The following is a 27,651-nucleotide window of genomic DNA, read 5'->3' as shown; positions in this document are numbered from 1 at the left end:
TGACCAAATGTGGCAAGCTGTTACGTAGTCGCGCCCGCCCACCGTAGTGGGCATTGTTTACTAGCCCAACGACTTCCTGTACTTGGTGGTGGGAGCGTGTAGACTGGTTTCTTACGGCTTGCAGTCTGGGAAACCGCGCCTTTAGTGTACACGTGGAAGACTTATGTTTTGCTTCCAGTACCTCGGAGTGGCTCTATGTGGGTAATGAGAACAACTTATGTTGTTGGTGCCTCAGGCCGAAAGTGGTTTATTTGCTTTTTTTTTTTTTTTTTTTTAAGTCAACTGAATTGTTGTTCAGAGGTTACTATGTATGGCCATTAACTTATGCAGATATTTAATAGCAAGGAAGTGTATGGAATTCTGGTTTCAAGTTGTGTTGATTATGTGGGGAAATTGCCTTGAACAGACATTTAATTAATTAGTAAACAACTGAATGCTGTTTGTGAGTTGAAGTTTATTGTGTTCCTAAACATATTAATGATTATTTTTAGTAGTTCACTTATGCAGTTAGGCGATTTACAAGGTCTGTTGTGTTGTTTCCTTTTAAAAGTATTATTAATGTTATTAATAGAGAAGTGTGTTGTAAAAAAATAAACAGTGAATGAAGTGCCTCAAATCCCTTTGATCCACACCATCTGTCATTCACCCTTGGGTGGTATTAACAAACCGTGAAAGCCCATTTCACCAGTATTGTGCACGATTACTGTAAGATGAATTTTCTAGATAGTAACAACTATTCCAAGATAGTAACAACTATTATTATAATGTCAATCCTTACAAAGTTTTCAGTTTAAATTTTTATAGCTTTGCATTCCTCCTGTCTGAGTGACTACAGCAGACATATGAATTGCCTTGACAGCAGTTCTTTTATTCTTGTTAGTAATAAGATTCTTATTTATTTTTTCGAGTACCCTACCATATCTTTATTTTACAGCGTTTAAGGTAAAGGTTCACCACTAGCAGCATGTTTATCTATTTTTATTATTCTGAACATGGTTTGCTTTCACAACAAATTCTCACTTTATGAACTACGAAGTGGCATAATTTTTAATTCTTCTGTTGCAAAATCATACATGATTCAATATGCAGTATTTCTAGTAACATCACTACTTACTTTCATTTTGCTCTGCTGTTTCATAGGTCACTATATAATCTATTATTTCACCATTTCTTTTCTTGGGAGGATCCCAGGACACTCTCAGGCTGCTCATCGTGATTTCAGAAAACCTGAGGTTAGTTGGTGGACCAGGTAAACCCTATATGGGAAGTAACAGTTGAAAACAGCATTAATGCCTATTATATACTCAATTATCTACAGATAGAATGCAAACTTAAACATGGATATTGTAGAGCTAAGCATTAAATACAACCTATAGGAATGAAGAACTTATTGTATCAATGAAACACATTAATATTATTATGCAGCTATGATAAACTGCTCATGTATGCTGTATTAGCTACCAATTGCTATTAATGACGCTACTTCCTAAACAGTCAAGCACATGTTTTTCTGAATGTATATTTAAATATGGCAGTAAATAAAATTTTGACCCATGTGCATAATAGTTACTTTAAAAATATTAAGAGTTTTCTAATAAGCAGTTACACTATTCTGCCTTTATTTAATTACCTCTATGTGCTATACCTGGATCAGAATATAACATGGGAGGACAATAAGATCAAGAAAGATGCCATAGTAAAAACCAATCAAATAATTAGTTAAGTCATGCCTTTTGTTCTGTTCTTCAATGTCATTATAACTCTGTTACCTCAGTAGCTAGTTACAAGTCATTTGCTGGTAACAATTAGGACTTCTACTGTTGTCACTAAATTTGCATTGTTTCTCCATAAGCAAACTCAATAGCAGATGTTAACTGAGAATTCTGAACCTATTCAGCACAAAATCATACAGCTATTGCTGTCTTAGCCATACTATCCACGTGGGTAACAGCAATACTCTTAGTGCAAAACACTCATAACTTGAAACAATTTATAGCATATAAATTAATGTAAAATACGAAATGTGTTCCACGCAGAAAAAGTTCTAAAAGTTTTATGTCCATCATGCCATTTATTAAAAGAAAATTATATATACAGTATTATGTACTTTATTATTCTTGTTACATAACTAATTCTTTTTTACTAGGTCATTTGCTTCTGCAAGCACTTCAACACTTGGTGAAAATGCAACACAGCATAATTGTCTAATAGATTTGTAGTGAGCGTAGCCACTGCTTTATCGGTGATGATGATTTTTAATGTATGTAAACTCCCATGCTTTCAGCATTTCTATTATTGAACTAGAAGATTTCTGCTTTGCTGTTACTGCTGCCTCCTCCTCCTCTGAAGAAGAATTCCACTCTGCTGTGAAACACACTACCATAAGCTCTTCTGTGGCCACTTTATGGCTGCGATCTTCCACAAGCTCATCGATATCACTGTTATCCAATTCTAGTCCCATGCTCCTGGCCAAAGACACAATTTCATTGACAGTCTGGCCAAAGCTACTTCCAGGCAGAAGTGAGAGTTCTCATGGTAACACCTTCCATACCTTTTCGATCATCTTAATGCAGGCATTGATGTCGATGTGATATTTCCAAAACTATCTGAGCATGAGATTGGTAGCTTAGTCAATGCAAAGCAATGCTCAAAGAGTCTTTTAGCATAGAGCTTCTTAAAGTTAGAAATAATTTGCTGGTCCACAGGCTGGAATAACAGAGTGGTGTTGGAGGGGCAGTTGATGGTTGGAGAGACAACATCATGGTTACAGATACTCTGCATAATCCAGTGTTGGCCACTGATGCCTCATATATATGGATCATGATAACCCCTTCAGCATCAACTAAGGCCTGAAGATGGTGCATTGAAGCACTGGAACTGATAGCTATACAATCAATGACATCTTATGGATGGCTGTAGGTGTTTCATTTTCTTACAATAGTGAATGGCCACAGTCCCCCAGACCTCCAGCCACACAGATTGACATACAAAAACTAGAAGTTAGAATGTGGTTCCTTGTCCTTCTTAGTAGAACAAACAGTAATATTTCATTGTAAAACACTGTCTACGAGCAAATCGTCGCTGTTAGCTTTCATTCTCTCTTTTAAGAAAGCCTACTTTGATTCCAAGTTCTTATTGTCACTGATGATGAAGGCACATCAAGACAGAATGCTGAGCACTGCTTGCTTCTGGGTTAGGTGGAGATGTGTAGTGGTATGTCAATACCTATTTGTGTTTGTAAGCTTTTTATACGGTCTGTGTACTAGTGTTGTCAGGTCTTCTATAAACCAACAGATATAGGAATGGGAGACTGACCTCACTCTATACCACCAAGGTTAAGTAGATTTTGGGATGAATATCATTTAAAAATATGTGGAATCTATGAAGCTATTCTCAACTGTGTGGCCATATAACAAATGCGCCATCCACATAGTGAAGCCACAAGAAGGCTTTAGTAACACATTACATAATGCCTATTGTGCAAAACGTTTCAGGAAAATGTCAACTGAGATAGCAAAGATGAACCCATAGCAACACCATCAAATAGTCCATAAAATTCTCCTATATATTTAAAACAGCTAAACTGTAGATATAATCTGATCTGGTCACACACATCTGGAGCAACATTTGTCCCTACAATCTCCGTAGTATCTGGTTGTTAGTACATTAAGATTTCAAAGCTTACAAAAATGTCACTGGCAATTATCTTCTCCAAGTGTAAAATTTCTAAAAAAATGTTTCAAGTCATTCACAAAAGTATTTGTCCTTCCAATTAGATGTTTCAGTTTCCCCAAAAAATGACTTAATAAAAAGTAAGTTGAAGGGTTCATTCCATTCACTGTTAAGTCTCAGAGGGCACTCTTCTTTGAGTATCTTCGATAGACCATATATTCTTGATGATGCAATAACAATGGTCTTTCGACACTGTTCAGGTAATCATAGACACCAGAAGATCCTGAAGAAGATACCAGCAGAGAGATCAAAATGCTGATTGTGTAGAAGAAATTGAGGAGGAACATGACATGGCCTAATAACCTGGAAGATTTTCTCTTCAATGACAACAACCACGAGAGCCCTGCAGACCTACATAAGGAACACCTACTCATTAGAGTACATACTGGCTCATGAATAAAACATACCTGCAATGTTCTCACCATAACTGGTGCAGATCTTGGTCCATCTCCTGCTGGATTGAAAGCCACAATTTGTATTTTATATTTGGTATATTTATCTAAGAAAACCAAACTATGAGAGTTGTATGTAGCAGGCACAACTTCCAACTCCTCTTCAATTTTATGGTCATCCAGATCCTGTGATGTTTCTGTTATTAAGTAAAATATCTGAAACAGAAATAATTAGCTAACTTCAAAATAATAATCTCTGAAACTATAGAGACAAAGTAAATTAAATTCCATTACTCACAGTATTAAATCAAGAGTAACATGTGGCAGTGCATGAAAACTAAATATAGATCCAGTTACAGTAGATCAGGTACGGAGAAACAAGCTGCCACTTACATTAAGATGGGGCACAAATATGAAAATGCTGATATGCCTACATTTAACAATATCAGCATAATGAAGCTTATGCCTGGAACGTTATTAACAATATGTTTGTTTGCATGGTTATCTTCCACGGAAGCTGTTATAGTCAATTCTTGTTGGTTTTTCCATCTTAAGATTACTACAGTTAAAGAGTAACTTCACCAGATGTGTTTTGTTCTTATTTAAAAAAGCATCTTCTGTTGTCATCCTGCTGGAAATATGGTACAATATACATAAAATGTCTACGTTTTGATATTTATAGATTAAAAACAGTTCATCTTTATAAAACTGGCACACAATTTAGTCACAGCATTTTTACCTCTTGTTACATGTTCTGAGGTCCTGTGATTATTCCTTTGATGTTATCACAGGCTGAAATCTATCGTAAAAGGAGGCTGTATACTCGTCTTCCATATTTTTTTGCTTTTCACTAACCTTTTTTTTTTGTACACTTCACCTCACTTCAGTTAACTTCACAAGGAAAACAGTGCTGTAGTTTTGATATGTCCCACACTCAGCAATGTTTGTGTTTATTGATTTCTTTTCTGTGTAGGGTGTGTGTTTTGCCAACTTTGTGAATGCAGAAGGAGGGAGAGAGGGAACATTTCTGTCTCACTCCCCCCCCCCCCTCCACCAAAAAAACTACCATCCTTATACCACTCACATCTCAGTTGAATACTGGACTCAATGTCTGCTCTTTTAACAAGCTGCACCTGCGTCAATATTTTTACTGTTTCCATGAAGAACTTTATTCCATATTTTTTGACATTTAGCATGAGCCTCCTAGGTCATCATGCATGTTTACAACTTTAACATCATGGAATTTATGTGGCTTCCCTTCTGAAGAAGATGACTTAGTGATATTGACACTTGGTCAGGTTTTCACGATAAACTTATGCAAACGTTTGGTTGTATATTTTCTTCACTGAAAATCTCCTTCATTTGTTGCTAGTTGAATTATGGCTCTCAAGGTAGTCAGAGACGCTGTTCTGCAAAATTATGACAAGTTTCCTTTACGTTAATTCTATTATTTGCAAAATGCACAAACCGGTTCATTTACACCCCAGTGACACACTCATTCTTAGATTTTTTGTAGTTTCTATAACAAATAAATGTGAATTCTGTATTATACTGTTCCCTTCATCTTATGTTTCAGAAAGCTAACAGTCTTCTAAGTGAAAATACAAATACAGATATTCAACTCTAACAACCTAAGCTTATGGTTGCAAATATGTATGCAGTAATACTGTGTTCATGATGGTCTATATGGCACCATACCCCTATCGTCCACCAAACTACTACACCTTACGGTCTGTCATCATTCATACACACTGACGCACCAAAGAAACTGGTGTAGGCAAATGGATTCAAATAAAGAGATATATAAACAGGCAGAATTCGGCATTGCAGTCGGCAACAATGATATGAGACAACAAGTGTCTGGTGAAGTTGTTACATCGGTTACTGCTGCTACAATGGCAGGTTATCAAGATTTAAGTGAGTCTGAATGTGGTGTTATAGTCTGCACCCGTGCGTTGGGACACAGCATCTCTGAGGTGATGTGGGGATTTTCCCATACGACCATTTCACGAGTGTACCGTGAATATCAGGAATCTAGTAAAACATCAAATCTGTGACATCGCTGCAGCCAGAAAAAGGTCCTGCAAGAATGGGATCAATGACGTCTGAAGAGAATCATTCAATATGACGAAGGCAACCCTACCGTAGATTGCTGCAGATTTCAATGCTGGGCCACCAACAAGTGTCAGCGTGTGAACCATTCAACAAAACTTCATCGATATGGGCTTTTGGAGCCGAAGGCCCACTTTATGCCTCGCCTGAGCCTGTTGGTACCCGACATTGGACTGTTGATGATTGGAAACATATTGCCTGATTAGAGAAGTCTTGTTTCAAATTGTATCGAGGGGTTGGGTGTGTTGGGTATGGAGACAACCTCATGAATCCATAGATCCTGCATGTAAGCAGGGGAGTGTTCAAGCTGGTGCAGGCTCTGTAATGGTGTTGCAGTTGGAGTGATATGGGACTCCTGATATGTCTAGATAGGACTCTGACAGGTGACACATATGTAAGCATTCTGTCTGATCACCCGCATCCATTCATGTCCATTGTGCATTCCGACGGGCTTGGGCAATTCCAGCAGGATAATGTGACATCCCACACATCCAGAATTGCTTCAGAGTGGCTCCAGGAACACTCTTCTTAGTTTAAACGCTGCTGCTGGCCACCAAACTGCCCAGGCATGAACATTATTGAGTACATCTGGGATGCCTTGGAATGTACTGTTCAGAAGAGATACTCTTCTTAGTTTAAACGCTGCTGCTGGCCACCAAACTGCCCAGGCATGAACATTATTGAGTACATCTGGGATGCCTTGGAATGTACTGTTCAGAAGAGATCTGCACCACCTCATACTATTACGAATTTTTGGACAGCCCTGCAGGATTCAGGGTGCCAATTCCCTCCAGCACAACTTTGGACATTTGGCGACTCCATGCCACGTTGCGTTGCGGCGCTTCTGCATGCTCGCAAGGGCCTACACAATATTAGGCAGATGTGCCAGTTTCTTTGACTCTTCAGTGTATACCATTTCAAGTCAGATGGCATCCTAGCACCCCCATGTGATCCATCAAACTTCATCATCAATGCTATTATCTCAATTCTATCCTGTCAATGTTTAGATCAAAATTAGCAATAACTCTGAAATATCTCCTCAGTCCCTGCCACTAACCTCAACGATGGAACAAGCTACACTTTCCCCCGTTCACAGCATTAGGTGGGAACAAATCCCCTACTGTCATCAATTTGTATTATAAGTATTCACAAGAATTTCAAGTGAGTTTATTATAATAATACCAACTACTGACCATTATTATTGCTTCATCGAACACACTTAATACCAAGATTTCATTGAAGAAGGCTCCTAAATCAACATCTGCAATATGCCATCTTAGAAAAGGATCTATAAATACTTATTGTATATTTTGTGCCTTGCCTTGTAGCCAAGAAGATCTCCATTTTGCTGGTTCTGCTGAGGTGGCTTCCATCGTAGCCGAACTTCTGTAGACGACACAGGTTCAGCAATGACTTCCCGAGGTTCACCAGTAGGAACTGCTTCACCCACATATACTGTGACCGGGGGACTTGGTGGGCCACTACCTTGTGAGTTAAAAGGCACGACAACAATCTCATAATTGCGATCCCGGGTCAGTTCTGTAAGAACAATCTCATTGGCCTGAAACATTTATAAAGATATGATCAGCTGTATCAGTACATCTCATACCCATTTGTGTGAAATTAGGTACATGCATATCAAACAAGACAAAAAATTAAACATTTTTTGAATTATTTGATATTTTCTTTTCTTTCACTTTCTGCATAACTGCAACATCTTTGCTGATCGTGAATTATTTCCTGCTTTGCTTGTGTCTGTGAAACCTTATTTTTAATACACTGAATATGTGGCTTAATTTAAACTCCCTATCCTTAAATAAATAATTGATACCAACATTTCAACATTTCTGAATTCTCGCATAGCAAACTTTGCATCTATCTTCACTTGGCATCTCACAAGCCTTTAATGACTTGCAATTTGAAAGTGGATTAGTACAATTTCTTCATAGTATGATGAATTTAGTACATTTCATTTCTAGTGGAATTTGATTTGCTTATCTATTTGTGTTATTCTAGAATGATTTTGTAGCAATCTGTCAGATTTCACACCCAAGATCCAGATGCACAGTTATTTGCATTGATATACAATGAAATTCAGGGGTGATATATACTTTGGCTGAACTGTGAACCACTAATGCTGATTTGCTGTGAATTAAATTACGTATCGAGAACACTCATACCACTAACTTACAGAAATATACTTTTGTAAGTATCGGAAAATTCTGAAAGTAACCTATTTCTCATGTAATTGTACAATAAAATTAAAGAAAGATTGTTGTGAAAGAGGTTAGGTCTACTGTCCTCCAAATTTTAAAGGAGCACAATTTAGTTTAAGCCTACAATTGACGATAACAATACTAGTTTATCACAGCACTCACGAATGTTCAAAATTTCACAATATATCACAATACAGATGAGTAGTGATACAATCAATGAAAGATTGAATTACAAGGATTTTTCACCTAGCTGATTCTGTGCACACTTCTATATTGGCATGCCGAAGAAGAACACTGCAACATAAGTTTATCTCGATGAAAATCACTAAAATGTGGAGCACATCTTCTGCCTGTTGCAGCTACCTAGTAAGGCATTATGTAGTTCAAACCAACTTTCATACTGAGAACTGCTTTACTTGGCTTTTATCAGCTTCTGGCAACATTTGTTGTCTTTTATCAGTTTCTTTAACTTTTAGTACAATGTGAGCATGTTAGTGCATGGCTTCAAATGATTTCCATGAGTTTTTTAACTAGTCTTGCTGTTACGTCAGAAATTCCTCTAATACCTGTAATATTGTTTGCTGTCTTCGTTTCTTGTTTACCTGGATTTCGATCAACCTCTGTTCTTCTATAGTAATACATATGGCCAGATTTCCATTTGAACTTGCATTAAGTATTCAAGCCTGGTCTCCCTCTATTAATTTTTATGCACACTTCCCTCCTTTACCAATTTAATTATTCCTTGATGCGTCAGGATGTGTTCTGTCGGCATATCCTTCATTCTAGTCAGATTGTGCTACAAAGATCTATTCTCCTTGGAACAATTCAGTACTACTTCTGCAGACACTCTATCTACTCACCTAGTCTTCAGCATTCACATATAGCAACACATTTCAAATACTTCTACTTCCTTCTTGTCTGTACTGTTATTACTTACATTTCTTTTTCATACACTTGATCAAATATTTAAATTAATTTTAGATATTAACATATTTCTCTTTTTCAGGAACACATTTCTTTCTATTGCTGCTCTACATTTTATATTCTCTTTCGTTCTGACAGTTCCAAGAATCTTTAACTTCCCCATAATGTGATAAATTTAAAGGAAGATATGAAGGTTTATATATTCTTTATAGAGACACCAAACTGCAGTACTTCCAATCTAAATACAAAGCCTGTGGAAAAACCTACAGTACACAGAACAGATGAGGCAATCCAGCAATGCTAGCAAAACAGAATGGATTATGTAAACAAGGAAAGCAGGGGAAGTGACAATGCAGTGTATAATAATAAGAGGCAGTGCAAAACTGCTGAGTGACTCAAAGGAAGTATGTGAGAAATTCATAGTTCAATTTAGTAAGGTGAGTAGGGAGGATGTGATTGACCCACCACATGCTAAATCCCAGTAATGTCAGTAATTCATTCTTCCTGAGGTGTGTTACAGAACATTTGAAAACAGATTTAAGCAGTTCACCTTTCGCTTTGCAATCCTCAGTTACAGTTCCTGACTCATTTGCTAGGGATTGAATTCTACCTTTCTTGCCACTAACAGCCTTTACATATGACCATTTCCATCAAATACATCCAGTGGCTGTGATGAAATCTTAGTCAAATTTCTGAATAAACAGCACTTTCAGTCAGGGGTCATTTCCTGACTTGTTAAAAGTCACTGAAGTAAGACCGGCACATAAAAAGAGAATAACTACAGATTTCAAAATTATAGGCCTATTTCATTGACATCAATACCTAGTACATTGCTGGAAAGGCTACTTCTTGATCATCTTGAATCATTTTTCTGCAAGTACAATCCACTAAATACCTCTCATCATGGTTTCACGAAGAACAAGTCTGCAATAATAGCCGTTACTACATTTTTTCAAGCAGTATTGGATAAACTTGATGATGGAATTTTTTTTTACCTATCCAAGGCCTTTGACTGAGTAAATCATTCAATTCTTCTATATAAATTAGAAACTTATGGAGTCAAAGGAGTGGTATTAGATTTATTAACAGGAGACAATGTCTCACAATGCATCATATAACTGGGGGACATATACAAACAGTAATATCATTGGATAAAATTCTTAACTGTGGAGTCCCTCAGGGAAGTACATCAATGATATAATAATTCCACAAAATTCAAACCTAGTAAATTATGCCAACGATACATCCTTCATCAGCTGGTGCTCAACAGAATAGTTACCAGCGCAAAATAATACAAAGAACATCAGCCTCATCACAAAATATCTCACTAAAAATAAATATTATGGACAAATAAACAATTTATTATTATTATTATTATTATTATTTTGATTCCCAAGTAGCAAAACTTATCTACAACTTTCAGTAACTGTGGGTGAGGTATCCAGCATTCCAAACAAAAAGCATTTGAGTAGGAGTCTACATTTATATGAACAGATTCTGTAGATAGCCTAGAGTGTTACTATAAAGGACAACACTGGTCGTAGAATGCACAAAAATCATACATATATAAATTGTTCCTCTCAGTTTTATAGAGTTAAAAGGTCTAACCAAATACAAATTGAAGTAATACACTCTGTGTGAACTGGGAAAATATTGTTCATCATGGAGTCTTCATAATTATGCCGAAAATTTGTGTGTGGAGGGCATTTCTGTTGAATTTGATTTTTTTTTTTTTTTTAGTTTACCTGTATAAGTAATTATATATGTAACAGTATTTTTAATGAGTTGTACCTGCCATTTGAATCAAGATGGAATAATTGCACTTTAACAACTAATTACATGTGTGATTAAGTTACATAAACAAATGAATGCTGTAACGAGAAAATTGATTTTACACTTTTGAAGTGAGCCGATAGCAGACTGAAACATTCATAGATTAGGGAAAAAAACTGATATTTAAAATAATTAAAATACTTACATTGTGGAGCTTCATATATAAAGATCTCAGAATCATGAGTGTAAATTAATTATCACTGTGGCAGTTAACCATTAACAAACACACAGACTGATACTTGTGCTAACAAGGCTAATGAACTGCTCACTTTCTTAACCCTGACACTGTGTGTCTAGCCGGCACAGATTAGGTTCACAGCTGTGTGTGTGTGTGTGTGTGTGTGTGTGTGTGTGTGTGTGTGTGTGTGTGTGTGTGTGTTTGAAAACTAGTAAAGTTTTCATCCTTTTATGTGTGTACCTGTTAATGACTCAACAATTTGCTATTCAGTGAGCGATCTCCTTTAGTCCTAAATTATTTCTTAATCTACTGATATCTAAAAAGCATATACAAAACTTACAATTAAGCTCATGGCAAATGATTTTTTTTCAAAGATGGAATTAGTAACTTAATGGAATGCCCTTGGTGACATATTCTGTTATTTACATTGTGTATTAGTGTACCAAAGAAATTTATTTTTTAATATTGTGTACAGGATATGGTGAATAAGGAATTAAATGCTTATTTATAGGGGAGAAATGTGTAAGGGAAGAGAACCCACAGAAATTTCAAAGAGCAATGTTCTTTATTAATGCTGGAATCACCTTTACACATGTCTGTCTGAGCAGTGAAGTATTCAAAGAAACATACTGTATTTACCCGATTATAACTTGAATGTAAGATGACCCCCCCCCCCCTTTTTATTAGGCTCTTTGAGAAAAATTTATTTTTAACATATTCTGACAAACCAAAATTACAAACCTTCTCTGGTTAAACAGTTAAAGTTCTTTTCTCTCTCTCCCTCCCTTTTTTTTTTTTTTTTTTTTTTTTTTTCGCTTCATCATCTGCTCACTGCTCTCTCATTGGCTGTGTAGAACCAATAGCCGACACACCCTCAATTGTTCCCTTCAACATATGGAGAATGTCAACGAGAATGCTTCATGATACATGTAAGTACGCCACTGTCCCCAATCTAGAGTTTTAGCATACCCTGCAGATAATGTATGCTATTGTTGAGTATTTGTCTAACTTTAAAGTCAATTTGATTCCAAATCCAAATGGATTCACGCAAACTGCTGGTTAAACATGGTACACGTTCATCAAAGTATGCACTGTATGCATGGTTGGCAACATGACATAATTACTGCTCGCTCACAGTCGTGCCTGTTTCACTGAACTCCTCCATTCAATACTCCACAGCACTGTTCCTGAGCAACAGTGAAATATGGACGTCAGTATATTCCATGGTGCAGGTCATATGTAACAACAGCAACAAATGCATATATAAAAGATCACAACATGATTCAGTCCAATCTCAAACCTATGATGCAGAAATGTCTGCTGATACTATCTCCAAAATGGGTCTTTCTATTGTAATTTCTTCTTACAACACCAACTGCGGTCAGTTTAATGCGATTTATTTTGTATTTAGACATTTAATTCTGAATTGATTTTGTTTCTCTTGTCGTTTAATGTCATCAGCTTGCTCCAAAGCTGGTAATGTTTTTCCGCAGTATTCTAATACGTGAACAGTGACAGAATTTCTCATTTTTAACCCAAGTGGCAAATCATTACAGTTTCTTGTAAACAAATAAAACACTCACTTGGTTTTAGAATCAAGTAGTGGGTTTTGAAGGAGAAGATTTTTGCCTTTGAATGTCACCTTTACTTAAAAAGCAGCATAAATGTATGTATAAGGTATCCATATGTATGAGAACTTTTATTACAAACCTGTTCAAATACAACAGAAGCTTGTAAGTTGATAGAATTTAATGTCATTTCCTCTTGTGTTCCACAAAACTGTCAATTTTTAAGCAGAGCATTAAATTGTTATAGTCACTGGTCCATAGATTCTTGCATGTCCCTTGCCCCAGTGCCACTAACAAATGTCCTGTGATGGGTCAAGCAAGGTCAATATTTAATTGAGTGCTTCAACGTATTGGGAAATCTTGAGCCTATTTGAATGCAAGTACTTTTTGATACACTCTACCACTCAGGATTGGACAATATAAATTTCCATGAAACCTCAATAGCCATAGCTTCAATCTTTAAATGTAAGACAATCCCTATATTAATCTGTTAAACAGTGTAAAAAATGTTGATCTCTGCAGCAGCTGTGTAATCTTCCAACATGAGACGACCCTGTATTTTTTGAATGACGAATCTGGGAAAAAACCTCATCTTATAATTGGGTAAATATTATAAATAATGTTTTTCATAAATTGATTTGTGCTATAGCCATATGTGTGATGCTTATGTTCTTCGAGAAGAGTGAGCAAGAGCAGCTGGTGAGTTGTGGGCCACTGCCTTATAGCAGTCAAGTGTACAGTACTTTGAGATTTTCTACCATGTAGTACACACAGCTTATGGCAGATAAAATTGCAAAATAGGCATTTAAGATGATTACCTCAATACCACGGACTTCTTCTTTAGGCGTTGTTTGAAGCACAATTGGGAATTCAGAGATTGGCTGAAAAACAATACGATAGCCTCCGGTCTCGTGATCACCATTCCAGTATTCCTTTTCGATAACATCCCACTGAACCTGAACACTTGTTGTTGTAATAGGAACAACTTTTAGTCCATTTACTCCCCTGCTGGGAGCTGTAAGGGTAGTAATAAATACCAAAATTTTAGTGCATGTACTTTACAAATACAAGATATATTATATTTTCCACAAATATGTTAAAAGTGATGAAAATATTTTATACATTAAGGTTTAGTTCTATATTAGGAACAAGTAACCAGCCCTGAAAATTTTTATCCATTTTAAACTCATAAAGTAATTGCATTGTCACAGATTTGAGTTTCCAGGACTGCTCCCTTAGTTTTTTCTTCTTCTTTTAGTTAAAAGAAAATTAAGCAAAGTATTTCACTACCCAAAACTAATATACAAATGGCCTTCTCCCCCACCCAAACTGTGTTACAATTTAATGCATAAGCTGCACAAATCAGCAACTTACCAGCACTGATTACCATCTGGACATATCAGAGGAACTGATTTGTTATCATAAAGTGCATTACCAGGAATTAAACTATCTTGAGACTTATCCCCTGGGGCAGGAACATAAGAAATCTCGATAATTTTAACATGATAAAATCCATGATTCATAAATGAAAAAAAAAAAAAAATGTAAGAGGAAAACATTATATTTAGCACCTATAAGAATATAATGTCAACAATACTATAGTTTCAATAGTTTAAGAGGTGAAATGGAGTCTGTGAACATAATAAAATGAACTTGTAGATAAATAAATAGAGTTTTGTGAACTAATAAAACACATCTCAACTCTCTCTTCTCCCCTCTCCACGGAAAGGGGGGGGGGGGACATTCTTGCCTTGTGTTAGCACAGGGGGGGCCCAAATGGCCTGCGCAGATCGGCGAATATTTCGTCGTTCTGCGCATGACGTCAGCATAGGAGCACGTTGTGTCGAGGCGCCAAAAGAGCTGTTTTACCAGTGTTGTTGTTTTGTAGTTTGTGGTGTTGTTGCGGTGATTTGTAAAAGTGTTGTGTTAAAATGCCTGGGTGTGCTGTAACAGGGTGTCTGTCATACAGCTGAAAGACAAAAGGCACGGATATAATTTATCATTCATTCCCAAAAGACGTTAAAGTGCAGAAGGCCTGGATTATGAAGTGCCACCGAAAAGATCGCTTCAGTGTTGCGACATCAACTGTTTGTTCATTGCATTTCACATCCGATGATTATCTACGTGACTTGCGAGCGTAACTTCTCAATCTACCGCCGAAGAAAACACTTAAACCAGACGCAGTGCCGAGTGTGAATATACCAGGAAGTGTTCCCAGTGTTAGTGGAAATACAGACCCTGATGACACAGTTTCTCCGAATAGGGCAGACAGGTTGCAGGCAAGAAAGACAATGAAAAATGCAATTGAGCACCTGGTTAGTGTGTCTCCGAAAAAAAGAAAAATAGACCAGTCAACAGCGACAGATGACTGTGACACTGATAGTAAACAGATCACGAACTCTGTAAACGTATAGAAGAATTAGAATACAGGAACCGCAGACTGACAGCTATGTGTGCGAATCTCAGGTGTAGTGAGAAACGTTGGAAACTCAAAGTGAAAGCTTGTGGTGAGAAAGTAAAATATCAACAAAAGTATCAAAAGAAGCAAGTGCAGGAGAAAGTGACTCAAATATTAGGCAAATTGTTTTCAAAAACACAGAAACTGCTTGTTGAGTGGAAAGAAATGAGCAAAATGGCAAAGGGAAGATATTTGTAAAGCGGTTACACTTCGTGCTGTGTCTAGGAAGTGTTATTTGTTTTTAAGAAATCAGGTCGGTTTCCCACTTCCAGGACTGTCAACACTTAAGAGATGGACGTCACGCTCTTTCAGATGCTTTCCTGGTGTGCTGACAGACGTTTTGCAACTAATGAAAGCCCACTCATCTGTATTGACAAAAACTGAACGTGTGTGTGTGTGTGTGTGTGTGTGTGTGTGTGTGTGTGCTATCATTCGACGAAATGAATGTAGACAGCAATATTATTTATGATCCTGTTAAAGATCGTGTTGTAGGGCCACACAGTAACGTGCTATTTGTGATGGTACGTGGTTTGTTTTCTGGGTGGAAGCAACCCATTTACTATGATTTTGACACACAAATAACAGCTGATCGGTTAAATAGTATTATCTGCTCTGTACAAGATGTCGGTTACGATGTTGTTGCGATAGTGTGCAATCTTGGAACAAAAAATCGATCTGTGTGGAAAGATTTTAATGTGACAGAAACAAATTCCTGCTTTTCCAATCCGCAGTATGAAAATAAACGAATCTGGGTGTTTTCAGATGTTCCGCATTTGTTTAAATTAATGAGGAACCACTTTCTGGATGACAGACTAAAGCTTGCAAGTGGGAAAACTGTTAATAAATCTATTGTAGAAAGACTGCTCGCATTAGATAGGAGTGAAATGAAGTTGTGTCCTAAACTGTCACAGCTTCATCTCAGTGTCAAGGGGAGAGAGAGTCAAGGGATTTATTTGGCAATGCAACTTTTTTCGAGTACCACAGCTAAAGCCATAAAGTACTTAATGCCTGAAGAAGAGGAAGCAGAAAATTTTTTTCAGTTAGCGAACGACGCATTTGACATTCTGAATGCTCGGAGGTACAATAAGAATGTGTTATCACGTGGTTATGGGATACATAAGGATGTTCAAGAAAGAATATTGAGAGAACTGCATACGTGTGCCGAAAAAATGCGCGTAGGCAATGCAAATCACTTGCTCCCATTCCAGAAAGGCATTATGACAACTGTTCGGTCATTATTTGGACTGTTTTCAGATCTTCAGCCACTACAAATAACATTTATTTTAACTGCAAGATTGAACCAGGACGCACTGGAAAATTTTTTCTCACAGATCAGAGGAATTGGTCATTTCCATTTGAACCCTTCTCCAACAGAAGTAAAATATCGATTACGGCTGTTACTGCTGGGACACAATGCTCATGACATACCTCTGTTAAGTGACACATCAGTAGAGGCAGATGAATGTGACGGATTTTTGACGTCACATCTGTTCACAGGAATTTTGCCCGACATGAGCGAAGCACTACAAATGATAGATGGTGAAAAAGAGCTACGAGATATTGACTTTCCTGTTCAACCTGCACCAGAAGAATCTGCTGTCAAAGAGGGATGTGACTGCTCTGCAGAAGGATTCCGTTACCTGGCTGGCTACATTGCATATCATGCAAGGAACTGTGACAAGACACTGGGAACGCCGTCTGCTGATAGTTTAAGTCCTCCAACAAATGAAAATTATTGTTGGATTGAATTTCTATTTCGCGATGGGCTTACAGTTCCAACAGGTGAGTGGCGACATAAGGTGTCTCAGTTTGAACTAATTTTTAATGAATTTAATGGACTGGATAGTATTTCCAAGGAAAAAAATTTAATGAAAACAATATGCACTGCTGTCCAAACTAAATATCCGGAATTTTTGTCACACGTTATAAAACTGTAAGTCAGAACATGACTTTTCATTCGTATGCGGTTCCTCAATACGAAACATAAAATGCAGAAAGCAGCAGCAGCACAGAAGCGGAAATCGAGACAGTGGCACTCTTCTTCTACTGCAAACATCTAAACAGGTAAATCAACTGTTTTAAATAATTTCCTGAGAACTTATTGGTGTTATAAGTAGTTGCTTGTCCTTAGTAAGAGTCGCTTGCTGCGCTAGCTGCTGCCTCGCTTTGCTCCTACAGTGACGTCACTGCGCCAGCCGATCACAGCCGATTTAGCTTCGGGCCCAACCTCCCTTTTAAATAACCTTGGTGTTAGCATAATTACATTGTTCTGGCCGATTCATATCGCTTCTAACAAACTTTATCTTTCCCTGTCTCAGATCTTAATGAACTAGTTCTAGAAACTCAGGGTTGTTCTCCCTCTTCTCATTATACTGCCAGATCAACTACAGCATATTTTCTTCTTCTTCAAAATTTACTCACTTTATTAATATTTTGCAATACCGAAAAAGATACATACCTGCTGGAAGTGTTCTAACTGTTGTCGATTCAGCACTCCATCCACTTGGGCCTATATCATTAGTTGCTTGAATTCTAAATCGATATGTTGTGAATGGCTTAAGATTTTTGACTGTGTAGGAATTAACTTGTGGATCAACTCTTTCAGGAACTGTTTGCCATGGACCAGATCCTTCAGCCTGCTGAATAGAGTAATACCTATAAAAAACAAGAATGGGCATCAGTCAAAAAGACAAGTGAAAAACACATACACATGGAAGTTCACTGAGAAGCTGCCTTCTATTTGTATGATTTGTTTAAGCATAAGATACTTCTTCTGAAAATCACACTATTTATTATGCTACCTCCTTCCTGTGATGTACTGGCATGGTTTCTAAAGTCTCAGAATACTGAAGTAACCAATTCTGATATAAATGGAAATGCACTATGTAAAGAAAACAATCACACTAGATAACAAAATAAAACAGTGTGGCATACAGCAGGGGTTGGGATGGGTAAAAAGGTGGGGGAAGGGGGGGGGGGGGGTGGAAAGAAGAGACAGCAGATTTGGTAGCTTTAAGCACATATGAGACATAGTATACAGCAAATGTGGTGTTAAAAACTCTTGTGTTTTATATCTGTTAATGATAAAATAGAGTTGTCAGTTTCAGCAACCAGTGCTCTAGAATACCTGATCTCAACCTTCATGAACAGTTTCAGTATTATGAAGATGGTATTGCTACATCCATTCGTCTGTAAAGAATTCGTGTTAGTATTTTACAGACGAATGGAAAAACTAGTAGAAGCCGACCTCGGGGAAGATCAGTTTGGATTCCGTAGAAATACTGGAACACGTGAGGCAATACTGACCTTACGACTTATCTTAGAAGGAAGATTAAGAAAAGGCAAACCTTCGTTTCTAGCATTTGTAGACTTAGAGAAAGCTTTTGACAATGTTGACTGGAATACTCTCTTTCAAATTCTAAAGGTGGCAGGGGTAAAATACAGGGAGCGAAAGGCTATTTACAATTTGTACAGAAACCAGATGGCAGTTATAAGAGTCGAGGGACATGAAAGGGAAGCAGTGGTTGGGAAGGGAGTAAGACAGGGTTGTAGCCTCTCCCCGATGTTATTCAATCTGTATATTGAGCAAGCAGTAAAGGAAACAAAAGAAAAATTCGGGGTAGGTATTAAAATCCATGGAGAAGAAATAAAAACTTTGAGGTTCGCCGATGACATTGTAATTCTGTCAGAGGCAGCAAAGGACTTGGAAGAGCAGTTGAACGGAATGGATGGTGTCTTGAAGGGAGGATATAAGATGAACATCAACAAAAACAAAACGAGAATAATGGAATGTAGTCAAATTAAGTCGGGTGATGTTGAGAGTATTAGATTAGGAAATGAGACACTTAAAGTAGTAAAGGAGTTTTGCTATTTGGGGAGCAAAATAACTGATGATGGTCGAAGTAGAGAGGATATAAAATGTAGACTGGCAATGGCAAGGAAAGCGTTTCTGAAGAAGAGAAATTTGTTGACATCGAGTATAGATTTAAGTGTCAGGAAGTCATTTCTGAAAGTATTTGTATGGAGTGTAGCCATGTATGGAAGTGAAACATGGACGGTAAATAGTTTGGACAAGAAGAGAATAGAAGCTTTCGAAATGTGGTGCTACAGAAGAATGCTGAAGAATAGATGGGTAGATCACATAACTAATGAGGAAGTATTGAACAGGATTGGGGAGAAGAGAAGTTTGTGGCACAACTTGACCAGAAGAAGGGATCGGTTGGTAGGACATGTTCTGAGGCATCAAGGGATCACCAATTTAATATTGGAGGGCAGCATGGAGGGTAAAAATCGTAGGGGGAGACCAAGAGATGAATACACTAAGCAGATTCAGAAGGATGTAGGTTGCAGTAGGTACTGGGAGATGAAGAAGCTTGCACAGGATAGAGTAGCATGGAGAGCTGCATCAAACCAGTCTCAGGACTGATGACCACAACAACAACAACATTGCTACATCAGACTAAGCAACATCCTTCATGAAATCTTTCGACTAAAAATGTTCCAGATGTAATAGTAAAATATAAATGAAGTTAATTAATACATTTTCTTGTGAGTTCAGTAACATATTGAGCTACTCATGTAACTAGTCATTTGTCACAGCACGTTTTCGAGTTGGCAGAAACATGCAAAAGTTGAGCCTCTGGTGGAAGATAAGATTCTCCAAAATTTTCAAAAATATTGTATGTTTGCTTCTGACATGATCCAATTCATGATAATTTCCTCACCATGGGACTAATTAGTGAACTATTTGTCTCCCAGCACAAAACAATTCAAACAGTGAACAAAAAATCATGCAGAATCTGAGAAATTGATTAATTCCATGTTCAATAACCAAATAAGAAATTGGTACAAATTGTATGTAACAAAATCTTAAGAAATCAGAATAATTTGTTCTACTGGTATTGTTTTCTAAAGTTTGCAGAATACTGAAGAAGGCAATTCTGATAAAAATAGAAATGCACTATATAAAGAAAACAGTCATGCTAGGCAACAAAGTAAAACAGTGTGGTATGTAGTGACTGAGTTTTGGGATGGGAGGGGACAGGGGGAGGGGATACCATGTTCGCTATTTACAGCATTACATGGACTAACCTGCTTGCAGTTGTTATTTATCTGGGTACATAAAAGGCAATGTCCTGACTCAAAGGTGATACATGGGATGAAAGGTTTTTTGAAAATATTCACTATTACACCAATTTTGAAGCGAGACGTACAAAAATTGGTATTTGATTTCTCTGTCAGAAATAAACAAATACATGTTTCAGCATTTTCGGAAATTTAAATCCTACAGGTGTGAAATAGTGGGTGGAAGTTTTTTTTAAATAAATCATTATTAAAGGACTACTAAAGTATTTTTAAAGCTGTATTTATGAAAACTGGTATTTCATTTCTCAGTTGCAAATAAAAATAAATCGTCTTTCAGCATTTTTGGAAATTCAGTCTCTAAGACAGTGAAATAGGGGATGAAATGTATTGTGAAATATTTCTTTATGAAAGCATTTTTAAAGCTAAATCTGTGACAAACTGAAATTGGATTCTTATTCGAAATAAAAAAAAAACTGTGTTAAACTGTTTTTGGAAATTCAAATAAGAGATAAAAGCTTTTATAAAATATTTCATTATGTAACCATTTTTGTAGCTAAATCTATGAAAATTGGTAATTCACTTCTCAGTTAGATATAAAAAAATGTGTGTTAGGGGATGGAAGTTTCTATGAAAATATCATGGCAAGAACGCAAAAGGCATGATTAATAAAAACTTTGGACTCCAGCTACCAGAAACACTTTTTGGTTGAAATACGTGATTCTAAGGCCTTAACTACCATAAAAAATTTCAAACTACATAAAAATTTGATTATAAAAGGAAAAGAAAGAAAAACTGTGAAGACCATTTACTCTTTGCGAGTGAAGCATCGGGCACTAAGCTGGTCATAAATAAGTGAGGGGTCTTTACAAATAAGGGAAGCATAAAACCATAGGGTGACAGAGTTTTCTCTTTTACACATTACAGCACATACTTGGATGCAACAAATGTTGGTCTGATACTGCTTCTAGAGTGTTTTTGAGAACTCTCAAGGTTCAAAGATTCACAAGCCTGTTGCATACCACAGAAGAGCACCAATCATTGAGCCGCAGTTGTGTTTGCGCAATTAGCTAAGTAGAAGACTATAAATCTGCATGTACCACATTTGAATTGCACCACTTTCTCTAGCGTCTCCTATACTCACAGCTAATCTTCCACAGAACAGTGCAAACAATGTTTCTTCAAAAAGGAACAATAATAGTAATTATAATCATTGCAGAACATTCTTGGTGAGATATAAGTAAGGAACCATGACGAAATGATCATATTTTTTTATACATTCATGTACAAATAACAAATATGGAGTATATTTAAAAAGAAAGATGATGAGACTTACCAAACAAAAGCGCTGGCAGGTCGATAGACACACAAACAAACACAAACATACACACAAAATTCTAGCTTTCGCAACCAACGGTTGCCTCGTCAGGAAAGAGGGAAGGAGAAGGAAAGACAAAAGGATATGGGTTTTAAGGGAGAGGGTAAGGAGTCATTCCAATCCCGGGAGCGGAAAGACTTACCTTAGGGGGAAAAAAGGACAGGTATACACTCGCACACACACACATATCCATCCACACATACACAGACACAAGCAGACATTTGTAAAGGCAAAGAGTTTGGGCAGAGATGTCAGTCGGGACGGAAGTACAGAGGCAAAGATGATGTTGAAAGACAGGTGAGGTATGAGCGGCGGCAGATTGAAATTAGAAATTAGCGGAGATTGAGGCCTGGCGGATAGCGAGAAGAGAGGATATGCTGAAGGGCAAGTTCCCATCTCCGGAGTTCTGACAGGTTGGTGTTAGTGGGAAGTATCCAGATAACCCGGACGGTGTAACACTGTGCCAAGATGTGCTGGGCGTGCACCAAGGCATGTTTAGCCACAGGGTGATCCTCATTACCAACAAACACTGTCTGCCTGTGTCCATTCATGCGAATGGACAGTTTGTTGGTTATTTAAAGCCAGGTTTGGCTCAGCATGACTTCACATCAAAATGTGTGCAAATGTATCAATAAATAAACAATTATTTCATCATGATTCCTAATTATATACTGTCATAGGTCTGGGAAACTGAGAATGGTCATCAAGAGAGTGGTGTGCTGACACCATGCCACTCCATATTGCTTCTGAGTGATACCACTGACACAAGACGACAGGGCGGCTAGCTGGTACTGAATAGCCTGTCACAGACAGTATGTGCAGTTGGTATACCTCAGCATGAATGTACCACAATGATTACCCTTCCATTCCAAATAAGCATCATTTGTTGTAGCATAATAAGTGTTTGGTGGAAGATTAGGATGGAGATTAAATAAAAAAAAAGGTGGCATATAAATCAGGTGATGCTGTGGGAATTAGATTGGGAAATGAGACACTTAAAGTAGTAGATGAATTTGGCTATTTGGGGAGCAAAATAACTGATGATGGTTGAAGTAGAGAGGGGACAAAATGCAGACTGGCAATGGCAAAGAAAGTGTTCCTGAAGAAGAGAAATTTGTTAACATCGAGAGTACATTTATGTGTCAGGAAGTCTTTTCTGAAAGTATTTGGATGGAGTGTAGCCCTGTAGGGAAGTGGAACACGGACGATAAATAGTTTAGACAAGAAGAGAATAGAAGCTCTTGAAATGTGATGCTACAGAAGAATGCTGAAGGGCGTTTAATTTTTTACTTTTTAAAGCTAAGTTTTAAAGAGTAAATGCTCTTCTCAATGTGTTTCTAACAGTTAACATGTAGATAAATATCCCAATAAACAGGTGTAAAAAGGGTTACAAAAAGTTACTGGAAAAAACGGTTATTAGAAATAACGGTTTTTTGGATTAATAAGTTGTTCTTGTCATCAAAAAACTAGCTCATATGTTAACTGTGTGAAGTTATCTTTAGAGAAATAGCAGGTAGTCATGCAGCCCTAACACCCCCCCCCCCCCCCCTCCCGCCACACACACACCACTGAAAATTGTCTCAGCAACTAGACACTTTGTTTAATTCTATTAATGAGAATAATGCTTTCCTGCACTTGTACACTGCCTAAATCTGATGTTGCACAGATGGAACATAATTGTGCATATGCAACCTACCAAATAAGTCATGAGAAAAACGATACAAAAATGGTAAGTTTAGCAGGGCATCATTCTCCACTAAGTGCTTGTCAGATGTTCAGGTACCTCTCCTATTACTTGATGAATAGTGAGCTGGTCTCATATATGTAATCACAGAGTGACCATTGGAAACATGCATGCCAGAAATTATTAGCAGATATAGGGAAATAAACAAATATACCAGGGAGCAGACAGGAGCAGGCAGGAAGTAATTATGACACCCACGAAAAATAAGACAGATGGGCAGGGCACTTAGCTAGATGAATGGATAGTACATTGATTAAGAAAGTTCTTTGGTGGTTCCCAAAACACAAAAAAGACTGAGATGATATAATGAGAGGTACGAAAAACCCAGAGGTTGAGCACAGATGATTATCAATGAGGACTGTAATGCATGAATGCCTTATGGCTGGTAATGACATGGAATGATGATGAGGACACACATACATACATATTGTTAGGTGTCAAAATTCTAAGTAAACATAATAATTACCTCAATGGTGCAAATCCATCTCTGCCTGGTGTCCAACTGAATGTTATCTGTTCACTTTGCACTTGACTGCGGCTTATCTGTGGTACAGATGGAGGCTGTGGTCTTTCTCGGTTGTTTGTTGTGAAGACAAGAGCAAATGCTGTTTTCCCCCAACCCAGTCGGGTTTGTGCTGTTACGGAAAACAGATAATACTTCTCTGGGAGTAGCTCCGTTGCACTGCAATTAAAAAGGATTCATTAAAATTTTGTACAATGAGCTGTAACCAACCACAAGAGATGTGTAACTGAACCATAGTAGACTATTTCGGTATTGTAATGTAAATTATTTGCCAAATTATGCAATAAACTACAAAAAACTGTTGAAGTTTGGTAAATCATACAGTTGCTGACATCCGGCCTTCCAGAATCCCGTAAGTTAGTAAATTATTTGTTTCAGACCAGTCATTCTTCATCAACATTTAAAGTTTTTTGTCGACAAATCAAATGTATTAAAATTATTACTATTTCATCAAGACTAATTTATATAGCTTCTTACTTACCGATATGTTCTGTCAGAAGGAGGAAACTCCCTTGATAAGTTATCCTTTGTCTCATCAGAGAGGCGGTAAGTAACTTGGTAAGCTAGTATATCTCCATTAGGTTCTTCTGGGACATCCCATATTATACGTGCAGTTGTGACTGACACATCAGGAAATGATACATTTGATGGGGCACCAGGTGCTATGAAAAATGAAATAAATGCAAATGTAAGCTTCGATGTACACAGTATAAAGTTTGTTCATAAAATTATGAACCAAAGCTATTTTATGCTCAGTTTTCTTCATTGATAAAGTTCATGACACATGATTTCATATTAAGAAAATAAAATTCTTACTAACAACAGAAAAATGCAAATGAAGCTCAGTAATTACCACCATTCTTCAATAAGTTCTATAAATAATTTCTATAAACAGACATTTTTGCTGTAATAACTTAATATAATGTGTAAGGTGAGATTTGTAGCATGGAGCAGCACTGTAAGTTAGCATGTTGCATGCTATATGCTCAGATGATTGGCAGTTACTCATGTACCATGAACAAAAATAAAATTTGTGGATTGTGACTTGTAATTAATCAACAGTTCCTGCTCTCACAACCTTACAGATTCTTGCTGCCATCTTCTATGGTCATGGGGAGGGCAGCAGGGAGCCGGTCTGTGACAACAATAGTTATAGGGATGCATACTCTGATATTGTCATTACATGTTTTTGATTAACAACTACAGGACAGGTATTGCATCAAAAACAGTAAACCTCATAAAACACAATAAATTAAAAGTGAAAAAAGATATTTTCATAAGAGGTGAATGTTGATTATACCATAATCAATGCTCTTATTTCAGACTGTGATTACGTTATCCCACTACTGAGAGTAACAATGCAGCAAGTAATAAGATTAAATGACTGGAATTGAGATCAGGCCATTCCATCACTGGCCCATCAACTCAGATGAGGTGCAAACAGTATAGGCTGCCTGCCACATAACCCTATTGCACGTGTTCTGCATGTGCACGGGCAACTTTTTTTGGCCACCCCACATGCACCTGGCCAGTACAGTACAACTGCATAGGCTGATGAACTGTGGTTGAATAACAAAAATTAACAAAATGCTAAGGAAATAAGAGACTGTTACACTCTCAATTCAAAAAAGAATACAAAACTGTTGATAGGCAAAAGTTGGTAGCAGCTATAAAAAGGTAGTTGTTCAAAATGTACAACAATGTCTACCAACATATGATAAGAACCTGAGAAATATGTGGTCCTATGTAAAATCACTAAGTGAGTTGAAAGCTCCTATTCAGTCATTTGTTGACCAGTCTGGTATTGCAATAGAAGGTAGTAAAAAGAATGCTAATGTTTTAAAATTCTGTGTTTGAAAAATTATTCACGGAGGAGGATCATACAGGTGTACTATTGCCTGACAATCACACAGACTATGGCATGGAGGACATAGAGAGAGAGGCATCCCTGGCACTGAGAAGCAACTGAAAGAGACAAAAGGAAATAGTATTAGGTGCAACAAAATATTTTAATACAATAACCCAGACATAGATTCAGAATGAAAAAAATCCTCAATGATAAGCCTATGAAAGGAAGGGGCTAATATGAAACATAAGCTTTATGGTGTTGCAAAGCGCATAAGAAAGAAGATGCTGAAAGGAAAGGGCTAGGATGAAATATGTTAATAAAGTAAGCCATATGGTGTTGTGCAGTGCGTAAGAAAGCAGAACAAAGGTGGAGTCAAATGCAGATGAGTAGGAAAAACAAACTTTTAATGTTTCAGAACAGTATTAGTGGCATGCTGTTTTGACACATTAAATAGCTAAGCATATTGCTGCAAAGCCATTTGACATGGAATGAGCACGTAAGGTCAGTTATAGGGAAGGCGAATGGTTATCTTCAGTTTATTGGCAGAATTCTAGGAAAGTGTAAGCTCATCTATAAAGGAAACTGTGTACAAGGTGTGTTCAAAAAGCACATCTACATCTATACTCCGCTAGCCACCAAGCGGTGTGAGGTGGAGGGCACTATTCATGCCAAAGTCAGATTTCCCCTCCTCTGTACCACTCGCAGATCGCGCGAGGGAAAAACGACTGCCTGAATGCCTCAGTACGAGCTCTATATTCCCTTATCTTTAAATGCTGATCAATGCGCAATTTGAAAGTTGGTGATAATAATATATGCTCTACATCGGATTTTGGAATTTAGTGAGCAGGAGCAGCCCCTTCCGTTTAGCGCGTCGTCTATCTGCAAGTGTGTCCCGCTTTAAACCTTCTATGAGATTTGTAACACTCTCGTGATGGCTAAATGTACCAGTCATCTTGCCACTCTTCTTTGGACCTTCTCAATCTCATGAATCATACCAAACTGGTAAGGGTTCCATACAGATGAACAATACTCTAAGACTGGACGAACTAAAGTATTGGAAGCAGTACTTACGATATAAAGTACGGTGAATTTATTTTTTATGAAAAAATATTTATTTATTAATCAATATTCATGTTGTTTCCTTCAAAGGTCTTCTCGTAAGCAATTTTTGGTACAGCCTTGAGCACTTCCAGCAATGCAGCTTTTATTTCCTCAATTGTTGAAAATCTTTGTCCTTTCATAGGTCTCTTCAGTTTTGGGAACAGGAAGAAGTCGCCGGGGGCCAAATCCAGTGAATATGGTGGCTGAGGCATGATTTTCGTGTTGTTTTTGGCCAAAAACTCTCTCACAAGCAATGATGAATGAGCAGGTTCATTGTCGTGATGCAAAAGCCATGAATTGTTTTTCCACAGTTCCGGATGCTTTTTGCTTGCAAAAGGCACATAACGTCAAAGTAATACTCCTTATTCACCATACGACCTTGAGGCAAAAATTAATGATGCACTACGCCACAGTAATTGGAGAGGGGGGGGGGGGCAGGGGGGAAGACTAAAACTTTGAAATTTGATTGAACTTGGCATCCTTTTTTCTATCTTGGCTCTCTGGGATGATTCCATTGGGATGATTGGCCTTTGGTTTCGATGTCATAACCATGAACCCATG

The 27,651-nt window shown here is 37.4% G+C and overlaps 1 protein-coding gene across 1 annotated transcript in view; it reads right to left on the bottom strand.

The window, feature by feature from the left end:
* Positions 1 to 27,651, bottom strand: part of LOC126112881 (protein sidekick) — a 161,733-nt gene that overhangs the window by 36,011 nt on the left and 98,071 nt on the right. The window contains exons 24-30 of the mRNA XM_049915014.1: positions 24,622 to 24,802; positions 24,084 to 24,299; positions 17,872 to 18,068; positions 13,774 to 13,970; positions 7,558 to 7,797; positions 4,140 to 4,340; positions 1,115 to 1,256 (exon numbers count right to left, since the gene is read on the bottom strand). Of these exons, the coding sequence (XP_049770971.1) occupies positions 1,115 to 1,256; positions 4,140 to 4,340; positions 7,558 to 7,797; positions 13,774 to 13,970; positions 17,872 to 18,068; positions 24,084 to 24,299; positions 24,622 to 24,802 (1,374 nt within the window). The remainder of the gene's footprint in view (positions 1 to 1,114; positions 1,257 to 4,139; positions 4,341 to 7,557; positions 7,798 to 13,773; positions 13,971 to 17,871; positions 18,069 to 24,083; positions 24,300 to 24,621; positions 24,803 to 27,651) is intronic.

Source organism: Schistocerca cancellata, chromosome 1 (assembly GCF_023864275.1).
Source record: "Schistocerca cancellata isolate TAMUIC-IGC-003103 chromosome 1, iqSchCanc2.1, whole genome shotgun sequence".
Classification (NCBI taxonomy): Eukaryota; Metazoa; Arthropoda; class Insecta; order Orthoptera; family Acrididae; genus Schistocerca; species Schistocerca cancellata.
Note: the sequence above shows the minus strand (reverse complement) of the source record. Positions and strands in the feature narration are given on the sequence as shown.